Source organism: Vitis riparia, chromosome 10 (genome assembly GCF_004353265.1).
Source record: "Vitis riparia cultivar Riparia Gloire de Montpellier isolate 1030 chromosome 10, EGFV_Vit.rip_1.0, whole genome shotgun sequence".
Classification (NCBI taxonomy): domain Eukaryota; kingdom Viridiplantae; phylum Streptophyta; class Magnoliopsida; order Vitales; family Vitaceae; genus Vitis; species Vitis riparia.
In genome coordinates, this window is record NC_048440.1 from 14,133,802 (window position 1) to 14,145,346 (window position 11,545).

At 34.1% G+C, this 11,545-nt stretch overlaps 1 protein-coding gene across 1 annotated transcript; it reads left to right on the forward strand.

The window, feature by feature from the left end:
* Window positions 1-640: 640 nt before the first annotated feature.
* LOC117923489 (60S ribosomal protein L18a-like protein) lies at window positions 641-7,637 on the forward strand. The gene is made up of 4 exons (XM_034841804.1): window positions 641-931; window positions 4,458-4,533; window positions 6,368-6,482; window positions 7,319-7,637. Exons 1-4 carry the CDS (start codon window positions 745-747, stop codon window positions 7,376-7,378), a joined length of 438 nt encoding a protein of 145 aa, XP_034697695.1. The 5' UTR covers window positions 641-744; the 3' UTR covers window positions 7,379-7,637.
* Window positions 7,638-11,545: the final 3,908 nt, after the last annotated feature.

The following is an 11,545-nucleotide window of genomic DNA, read 5'->3' on the forward strand; positions in this document are numbered from 1 at the left end:
TTACCATTTTTTTTTTCTCAATTTTAAGGGATATTTAGAAGTTGTACTCTCGATTTTAATCAATAAAAAAAAAAATCAATTTTCTTCATAAAATTTAAATTTGTGTGTACAATAATGTAAAAGAAGATTCCTTGCATTTTTAGGATGATTAGATGTTGGAAATGATATTTTATATTAATTAGACAAAAGAAATGAGGTATAGATAGAAAATGTTCAAAAGGAGACAAAACTTGTTTGTCATCGTAGATTTGGATTGCGTGAAATGTCTTTGTACTTATGAGCTGCATCTTCAAGATTCAAGCCCCTTCATCTCATTTTTATGGGCCCTATCATGTCTAAAATTCAAAGTCCATCATTTTTGTGTGGAAATTAGTATTCATTAGATTTAAGATCAAGAGATGACAAAATTTATAGAGAGAGAGAGAGAGAGAGAGAGAGACCGACCTATTTCCTTATCTAGGTTTTCATTTGATTTAGAAGATTTAAATTTGAACAAAATTAGTTGGATGACGTGGCAGGCAGTGCCACGCAGCCGGGGGAAGCGTGGCAGCCGAGAGGGGCGGGGTTAATAGTGAATATTCGTTAAATGCCAGCTCAGTCATGATGGGAAACGGCGCCATTTATTAAACCAAAATAACTGACAAAAATACCCCTCTCATAGAGTGTCCCCAAATTTTCTGGCCAAGAAGACGACGATTATCACCTTCTCTCAAACCCTAGCCCTAATCCTAATTTCCATCAAATATGAGCGAAGAAGGGAAGAGCAGAGGCCTCGCCGGCCAACAATCTAATCAGATTCCCTACGGCACGTTTCAAGGCGTCGCCAACTACCCTCCTCTGCCACCTGCTCATCATCCTCAGCCGGTCATCGGTATTCCTCAGCCTGTTCCTCCGCCTGGTTACTACTCTCATGGATACCAAACTGTTCCAGGTACTAGCTTTCTTCTTCATCTTTACTTTCTCTAAAAGTGGAGCTCCTTTTTGTGAAGTTCATTTTTATGATGATTATTGTGATTGCCGTTGTTTTGAAGACACCAGATCGTATACTTCTTGGTTGATATAGTATCTTTCTTGCTGTTTTGGAGGCTTTTCGGATCAAAATATAGGTTTTAACAATTGTTTCTTATGTGAACGTATATTTATGTGATTTTAAGGTTACTAAGGTTGTGTTTGGTAGTAGAGTTTGATTTGATTGAAAAATTCACCTCTTTGCAATTAACAAAATGCTGTGGGATTCTCTTTGATGGTTTTGGGCGCATGAAATTATAATTTTATTCCAAATCCGGTAGTATGCAAAGCAATAAAATGGTCCAAAAGGAAGTCAAGTCCCAATTACAGTGCTCCAATAGAATAGAATGCAACTTAATGAAATTTAGGCTTTTTTTCCCCCCAAAAAATTCACATATCTGGAGGTGAATGAAGTTGTTATGTTCGGCTCACTTCCTGCAAGATGTGGATGCTGTATCGCATAATTTTGAAGAAGTGCGGAGTTGTTATTAATCAATAACTTGTCTTGTTGGTGGGTGGCTGGTGGAAAGGGTATGATGCAGAAGTTAATAATTACCAAGATATCTAGATGTGTTTATCTTTTCCTCAGCATATCTAGGAATTTCTTTGGGCTAGAGAAGATGTGGACTTCTTGCTTTTGTTCACTTTGGCACGGAATTTCTTTCTATTGTTCCTTGATTTGAAATCCTCTAATCCTTGAGGTTATTTACTTAATGGGATGCTAGTGTGGCACTTTGAGATTGAGAAGTTCTCATCATGTGCTACCATGTACTTCCCCTGTGCTACATAAGGTTGGTTGTCAAGATTGGGAAGGGGAAGTGCTGAAACATGGATTCAGTTGGCAATGCAATATTTATGCCACCCCTCAAAATAGTTTGCATTGTTAAATCAACATAGGCGCCCTTCTCTTCAAACGTGACTTCTGTTGTATGTGTGACAGTAAAGGGAATCAAATCAATTGATGGGTGCTATGTAGCAAGAAAACTTTGATTTTAGCTTTTTCTTTTCCTTTTCTTCGAATTTTAGCTCCATTGGCACATATAGGCATGAAGATGGTTAAATCATAATTGAAGAATGTTGTGCCCCATTTTTTTTTATACTTGTATGATTTTAATTACTGACACTCAAGAGTGTGCCTTTTTAACAAAGGGAACACATGGGTTTCATTTTCTTACATTGCACCCAATCTACCTAGGTAACAGAGTACAGTTTTTGGAACTTTTTTAATTTGGGAAAAGATTGTTTAAAAGAAAAGACTCAAAAGGCATTTTTGGAATGGATCTATATTTTCCTACTTAAATTAGTGTGGATTGTGTTATTCTTATGTGGATTAAGATGTTAAAAAATGGGGCAAAACAGTTACTCTTGTCATTTTCCCCCCAAAAGTTGTTAGTCTATTTGGTAGGGATTCTAGTAAAATTGTTTTTAGCCTGTAGCGCACTTGTCAATGGTATTTGAATCAAAAGTGATTTTATATAGAAACCATTAATGTTTGGATATAAACCTAAAACTTTTTTCCCCCCATAGTGTTTTGGTAATGTTTTATATGACAGTAAAAGTGATTTTAGTATTCATGAATTATTAAAATAAAAAAACTTAGATTTATTGCATTATATATAGGTATAGTCACACATATATGTCAATGCTGTTAGAAAAAATCAGAGATAATAACTTATGGAAGAAGCACCTATAAAGTGCTAGTTCAAGAATTACCTCAAGTAATTGGGAAATGCTTCTAACCTTCTCAAAATCACTTCCAAACTAGCTTGTTATATAAGATCTTGAAAGGAGTGAAAGATGTTAGGGGAATTTTGTAACTATGTATTAGGTTTATTCACATTTTCAAAGATGCTAAACCCATAAAAAAAAAAGGAAAACATAAAATAAAATAAAATTCAAAGATGGTAAAGAAGTACTTGACCACTCACCCACCTTATACTAGCATGGGCATGATGCGAACCTCAATCGAAACGATTTGAGACCCAACAAACAGTATTGGAATAATTGCCCAAGAAAGCTAAAATACAGATTTTTGATAGAACCCTGACCCAACGTTTATAAGTGAAACGCAAACCAAAAGTATAAGTAACAGACCTTGACCCAATGATTACAATGGAATCACGAACCGAAGGTATAAAGTTTGAACACCACAAGGAAGAATCCCTGATAAGTTCACAATTTTTGAAGAACCAAAAGAAGAGCAAAGCCTCACCTTTCTTTTATTCAATAAAAATTATCCCTATTACAATGAGTGCGTGCTATTTATATGTCATGAAAAAAACTTACTAAATATTAAAACCCTAAACTAAAAAAGGTACTAAATATTAAAATCTTAAATAAAGGTTGATTTGGTTTGAAATTAGCAGATCCAAAATAGGAAAATAGTTAAAAAACATTCTAAATAATAAAAGCCTAAAATTAAGGTAGATTTAACCTGAATTTAGAAGCTCTAGAATATGAAATAACTGATATGAAGCTGGAAAGTCAATCAGTCATTAATCCATGCCATAAATCACGCCCAATCAAGCCAGATTAGCCCTCAATAGCTTGGATTAAATTTATTACACCTTCATCTTCCTTTGGGCCAAACTTAGAATGTCCCGCGTTAGAATCAGCTCAAATCTCTTGAATTAGCCCATTAAGTGCTTCTTTGATTTTCTTAGATCTTGCTTTAGTAATAGGCCCAACTGGAACATGCAATGGATCCTTGAATGCTTGTTGATTCTCATCAGGGCACATCTTTGCTGGAATGAGTTCTGGATAGTAGAGTTTGGATCTGGAAAAGAAGTCAAGTTGTGCTAGAGATTTTCTTCTTTGTCTTCTCTACTTGGATTTATGTTTCCCTTGTTTGGTTAGAGAGCAAATTGCAATTATATTTTATTCATGTTTTTGTTGATATCATTTAGAGATTAGGGTAGGTATCCTACTTTGAAGTGTTCTTCTAACAATTGGTTTTTGGAAAGTTGTTATCTAAGATGGTATCAGGTAAGAATCTTGAAATCACTTAAAATTATTCCATAAAAGAGTTTTAGGTGTTTGTGAGTGTGTCCAGCCACATTATATCTTCTATTTGAAGCTCTGTTTCAATAACCTGACTTGGTTAACACTCTGTTACTTGTTAAGAGGGATTGATTTGTCGCAATATTTGCTATGTCCAGCAATATTGATGCCCAATACACCATCCAAGTGCATGTAACCTAGGTTCTCAGTTGCTAGTGCTAGTATCATGTTTCAGTCCACCTAAATTTTTCATACCTATGCGGAACCATGGATAATGTCATCTACTTGAAATTACTGTTTAGAAGCTGGATTTATGTAGAAATTCTGACTAATATCCATGAATCTCATGCGAAATTTTTGTTAATATGGATCAACTCTGATTTGTTATCTTCTGAAATTATTTTCCACTTGATTTACCACATTCTTAATATGATATAATGTTGGTGAAGGCTATGCTGTTGTTGAAGGGAGGCCAGTGAGAGAGCGGCGTCTTCCCTGCTGCGGTATTGGTATTGGTTGGTTATTGTAAGTTCACATGTCTCCTTATTTTAGGATTTTCCTGTGTTTATGAATGGCTCTATGATGACATGTACAAACAAGGTGAACTCAGAGTAACCAAACCGTTATGTTTCTATACATATGTGGATAAGTTTCCTACAAGCATATATCTTGTTTTTTGTTATGTCCTAACACTGAATTAGCTGTATCCTTGTTACACTTTTCTTCATTGAATTATTTAGATCAAGTCAAGACATAATGTAAACCAGTTCACATCATCAATACTGACATTGCTAATTGGCTGTAACAAGTACATAAATTGGTTTCATGTGGTCCTCTCCTGCATAATAAACCACTTTGAATACTTTATCATTTCCTTTTTCTGATTGGTAAGGCTGAAAACATGAAAGCAATTCTGCGATTTTTTGTGCCATATTTATGTTTAAACAATTTACATCACTAAAACTTAACATATGGTTGAATTACATGGATTATCACAGCTTTAATGTTGGAAGTGAAGACATCATTATTTGGTAACTTTTAAATCTATTTTTGTTAATAAAAAGGGAAGAAAAGTCCTGAAACATCATTTTGGTAGATCATAGAATTGAGCATTTTGCCTATTACATATGGATTACAAAAACAAATGAAGCTATAAGAATATTAGAGAAGATAAAATCCAGGTTATCACTAAATTCATCTACTTGTCAGTTCCAGCAGAATCCAAATCATCCTCAAATTTTAAATATTTAGTTGTATATTTAGAAATTGAGTAACACTTGATAATCAGTCCTCCTCCTCTTTTTCTTCTGTCATATGGAATTCAACCTAGAACCTCCCTCATCGCTACCCAATCCCTTGCCACTTGAGCCAGTCCTCAAGAGCTGGTGGCCCCTGATAATCTAATTTTTTATATTTCAAAGTATAATAGATGAATGGATGAGCACTTAATTGAAAGAAGATTTTGAGACATGATTTTTTAGGGAGCAGATACTAGGGGAAATAAAGGCCAATTAAGTTTCAAAATTGCTCAATAGTATGATTATGTTAAAGAATTTGCGAAATATGGGATTTATGAGTTTAGGAGAGAGGATTTCTCCTACTATGTACTTTCTAACAAGTTTAGTATGACCTCTTAAGCTTTTATTGGGACACAGTATTGTGCATGCAATAAATTGTCATATTATGGTTGAAAGAACAATTTTCTGGATATTCTGTATTTGGCTCTTGGGTGCTCAGTTGAGGTGACATGGCTGCCAAGTTTAGTATGACCTCATAAGCTTTTTTTGGGACACAGTAATGTGTATGCAATAAATTGTTGTATTATGCTTGAAAGAACAATTTTCTGGATATGTTGTATTTGGCTCTTGGGTGCTCAGTTGAGGTGGCTTGGCTGCTAAATTGTGCCAATTGAAGGAAACCTGGAAGCTTGCTTTGGTGCTGAGGACTCTGCTTGGCATGACATGAAACAACATGTAGAATGGTAGAAAGAGCAATCTACTTATAATGAAATGATCCAAAAAAATATACTTCTTTTCAACTAAACCGTAAAAATTAACAAGTAATGGTTGATACATGTTATTTCAATATATTTTAGGATAAAAATTCAATACCACCAGGAAAAATTAAAGTTTGAAATATATATATACACACACATTTCCTTAAACCAATGGAAAAATGTTGAAATGAACCTTCAAACAATTGGAACAGATAAGGTTGTTAGGAAGAAGCTCTTCCTAGTTTTGACTGCTACGAGAGCCGATAATCATCCGACATGTATCACAGTTCTTAGTTTTATCCCACTTTTTATGTTCAACATTAAATGTGCAATTTAGTGGATTTGATTTAATTTTGTTTGCAGGTTTATCATTGGTTTCTTTTGTGCTGCCATTCCATGGTATATTGGAGCTTTCATTCTACTTTGTGTTCGAGTTGATTACAGAGAAAAACCTGGACTTATTGCATGCACAATAGCTGTAAGTATTCTTTATCCATTGCTTCATTTTTTTACTTCCGCAATAATCTGCTCTAATTGTACTTTTCCTCATGTATTTCATGTTTTCTAAGTCTTTTATGATAATGATGGCTGTAGTTAAAATCTAAACCAGTTGTTTGCATGCTTGGACAATTCAAGATTCTATTTGTTCTTATGCCTACTGTTTCTATGGTTGTATTTATTACCATGCTGTCTCTCAATATGATAAATTCAAGGCATGGATTACAAAACAGCAGCTGATATTAAGTACTTCTTACATGTATTGCATTACCATGCTGATTTCTGAGCAAATAATACCTGTGCTGCATGATCTCCTTAAAGTTGGTCTTTTTGTTGCTTAGATTGGATTTTAAATATTATTTTATAAAAATTTTACGCATCCTAGGTAGCATTTCACTTCACTCAAGCATCGCACCTTGTATTGTGCCTTAAGTGTAAGCCCTATGAGACTTTTGTGCCTTGGGTGCACCTTGCACCTTTCAAAACTATGGGTGATAATGGCTGAGAAGTTGGTGGAACAAAATAAATTAGATGGTGAAAAAATGAAAGATCAATTTGATCGGTGGAAGAGTAATTTATGTTTGTATTTTGAAGGGAAAAAAAAAAAAACAAACAAAAACAAAACCACACACACACACAGAGGTACTCTCTTGTTGTAGATTTCAAAGTAACATTAGAAATAGTTTAAGCTGGTCTGTGTCCTTTTGCGGCTTTGCCTTCAGTAAAGTTGAAAGTCACCTCTTTCTTTGGTTGCTTGGTAGTGAACTTTGTGTCTTGCTGGGGCTTATAAAGAATTCTGTGTTTTGATATGTGCAGACTGTTCTAGCCGTGATTGCCATTACTCTTGGTGTAACAAAGGGAACACACGCATGGTGAAGTTTTACAGGCCTTTAGAAAAAAAAAAAAAAAGATGAATGTATATTCTGGCTCCATATCTCAGAAAATGTTTGTTGGGCATTGCTTTATTTTGCTTTTGAGACCTTCAAAACTATAAAGGTTAGTCAAGAAGTTATTGGGTGTTTATAGCTACTACACGTGTAGTTGTTGCCCTTTCAACAATATATCTCTAAATTTTAATATATTGCCACAACTAATAAACAAGGAATGAAGGATAGAAGCATAATATTTGCTGAAATTTGATTTATATTCAGTTGCTGAGTCTTACATATTCTAATTGTTCTTGTTGCCGGGCGGTGGCATTGAGAGTCAGCCTGGGTGGGGATTAGATAGAAAACACCATCCTGGTAAGTGGGTGTAGCAATTTTGATGTTGTGAAAGTTTTGCAAAATATGGAAGACTTTGAAAAAGTAGATGGGAAAAATAAGGATTTGAAGCAGTGAACAGGTAGAAAAAGAGGAAAATTGAAAATATTTACGTTCTGTAGTCTGTAGATACAAAAATTGTAGCCATATCCATCAATTTGAGGTTAGTCGTAAACAACTTAAGACTTAAGTTTATTCTTCTAATCGTGTTCAGTTTCTCCAAATTTATTTTTGAATTAAATTTTTTGAAAAAGAAAAACTTAATGAACAGTTGCGAGACTAAATTTTTTCAAACCATTGAAGTTTATTGGGTTATCACATTAAAACCCTTAAAAACTAGCAACCCTCCTTTTCCTATTAGCCAAACATCTTTTAGAACTTCAAAACTACTTTCAATTGAAAATAGAAAACATGAAAACCAATAATATTATCATTCCTATCAACTCGAAACATTAATATTTCAATAAGGCACAGTAAAAATCAAAGAACAATAATAATTGAATTTTCAGAATCTTTATTTTTCAAAGACCTAAAACCGAAAACTAAAACAAAATAAAATTATTTTCCTCCAACAAATTTCAAAACTTTTAAGTTTTCAAGAAAAACATAACAAAAATCAGATTTTTACATTTGTTAGAAACCTTCAATATATCTTCTTTTATTTTTAATTTAAGTATAATAGGATGTAATATGCTTGTTTAAAGTTCTAATTGGAATAATGTTTTACTAAAGGTTTGTTTGATAGGAAATGGGGTTTTCTTCTCTAGATAAAAGAAAAATAAGAAAAACACGCTGAACAATTAAAAAACTGTTTTTTGTTGTAAAATAAGGACAAATATAATGCAAATCAAAGTAGTAGAGATAAAATATATCTTACTTTGATATATAATATGAAAGAAGGAATTAAAGAAGAGAATTGAGAAAGTGAAAGAAAGAGAGGGAGAGAGAATGAGAAGAACTTTTCTTTCTTTTCTCGGGATGTCTATTACAGGAGACGAGAAGTCCTTTTATAGGCTTTCCAAATGGCTTCCATTAATATCCTCATTAATGAATATTAATGAAACTCATAAATAACATTAATGGTTTCCATTAATGAGTATTAATTAACATTAATGTGGTGGCATTCATTACTACAATTATAACACTCTCCCTTGGATGTCCACCACATTGAAAGAATATGCCTCATTAAAACCTTGCTAGTAAAAAACCCTATAGGAAAAACCTAGCGAAAGAAAAAGAGTACAATATTATTTTTTTGGTATATTAGGACTGTCTCGTTAAAAACCTTGTCAGTAAAACCTAGTAGGACAAAACCTGGACGAAGGAAAAAAGAGTACAGTACACTAACACCCTTTTATAAGCATACTCCCCTCATGTCGATATCCTTGAGTTGACGCATTCCAATTATGTGTATTAACTTCTTGAATGTTGAGGTTGACAATGATTTTGTGAATAAATCTGCTAGATTATCACTTGAGCATATTTATTGCACATCAATTTCACCACTCTTCTGGAGTTCATGTGTATAAAAGAATTTTGGTGAAATGTGTTTAGTTCTATTTCCTTTAATATAACCCCCTGTTATTTGTGCAATGCATGCAGCATTATCTTCAAATAATATTGTCGGGTTACCTTTGATAGAGGAGAGTCCACATGATTCTCGAAAATGCTGGATCATAGATCTTTGCCATATACATTCACGACTTGCTTCATGAATTGTCAGTATTTCTAAATGATTTGATGATGTGACCACCATTGTTTGTTTGACAGATCTCCATGAAATAGCAGTACCATTGCAATTAAACACATACCCTGTTTGTAACCTGTCTTTATGTGAATTTGAAAGATATCATGTATCTGCATATCCAAGCAATTGTTGCTTTGATTCCCTTGAGTAAAATAAACCCATATCAGTAGTTCCACGAAGATAACGCAATATATGTTTGATACCATTCCAATGTCTTCGAGTTGGAGCGGAACTGTATCTTGCCAATAAATTAACAGAAAAAGCAATGTGTGGACGTGTACAATTGGCAAGATACATAAGTGCACCAATAGCACTAAGATATGGTACTTCAGGATCAAGTAACTCTTCATACTTTTCGTAAGGACGAAATGGGTCATTTTTCACATCAAGTGATCGAACAACCATTAGAGAACTTAAAGGATGTGCTTTATCCATATAAAAACGCTTCAAAACTTTCTTAATGTATGTTGATTGATGTACTAAAACTCCATTTGGAAAATGCTCGATCTGCAGGCCGAGACAAAATTTTGTTTTTCCAAGATCTTTCATCTCAAATTCCTTTTTCAAGTAATTTGTTGTTCTTGTGAGCTCTTCAGGAGTTCTAACAAGATTTAAGTCATCAACATACACTGCAATAATTGCAAATCCGGTTTTTGATTTCTTAATGAAGATGCACAGGCATATAGGGTTATTCACATACCCTTCTTTTAGCAAGTATTCGCTAGCGTCCAAATTGCTTTAATCCATACAAGGATCGTTGTAACTTGATTGAGTACATGCTACGAGGCTTTGTATTACTTGCTTCAGACAATTTAAATCCTTCAGGGATTTTCATGTATATATCATTATCCATGGATCCGTATAAATATGTTGTAATAACATCCATGAGACGCATATTCAGTCCTTCTGAGACTACCAAACTAATTAAGAAACGAAATGTGATTGCGTCCATGACGAGAATATGTTTCCTCGTAATCAATACCAGGTCTCTGCGAGAAACCTTGTGCTGCTAATCGCGCTTTATATCTTATGATCTCATTATTTTCATTGCGCTTTCGTACAAATACCCATTTGTACCCAACAGGCTTTACATTTTCAAGTGTTTGTACTACAGGTTCAAAAACTTCTCGTTTTGTTAATGAGTTTAACTCTGCTTGTATAGCTTCTTTCCATTTTGGCCAATCATTTCTATGTCGACATTCTTCCACATTTCATGGTTCAAGATCTTCATTATTTCTTATGACTTCAGAGGCCACTTGGAAAGCAAAAATATTGTTAATAATAATATTATTTCGATCCCATTTTTCTCCCGTGTGTACATAACTTACTGAGATCTCATAATTTTCAGGTACCTGTGCCTCTTCAGGGGCTTTCTGCATTATGTGTGCCTCTTATAGGGCTATAGATTTATCGATTTTAAATTGATCAGTCATTTTGATGGTCTCTTCTAGAGTGCCAAGTTTTTCTTGGGTTCTTTTCTTCCAGGGAGTTACATCATTTGAGCCGATAGGTCTACCACGCTTCAGGCATATCTTTGTTAACTGTCCTACAGGGACATCAATCTATGCTGGAGTATTTACAGTCGGGATATGTGACTTTGTCACTTTCTTTGTATCAATGAATGCATCTGGTAATTGATTTGCAAGATTTTGCAAATGAATGATACTTTGAACTTCTAGTTCACATTGATTTGTACGAGGATCAAGATGGGTCATAGTAGATGTTTTCTAACTAATTTCTCGTCGTTATTCAGGAATCGACTTTTCTCTCCCTAATAATGGGAAAACACTCTAATTAAAATGACAATCCGCAAAGCGGGCTGTAAAAACATCGCCTGTCAAAGGTTCAAGATATCTTATGATAAATGGAAAATCAAAACCTACATCAACCCCTAGTCTTCGTTGGGGACCCATTTTAGTGTGTTGTGTAGGTGCAATTGTTACATATACTGCACAACCAAAGATTCGTAAGTAAGAGATATTTAGTTGTTTTCCAAGCACAAGTTGTGAAGGGGAGTATTCATGGTAAGTTGTA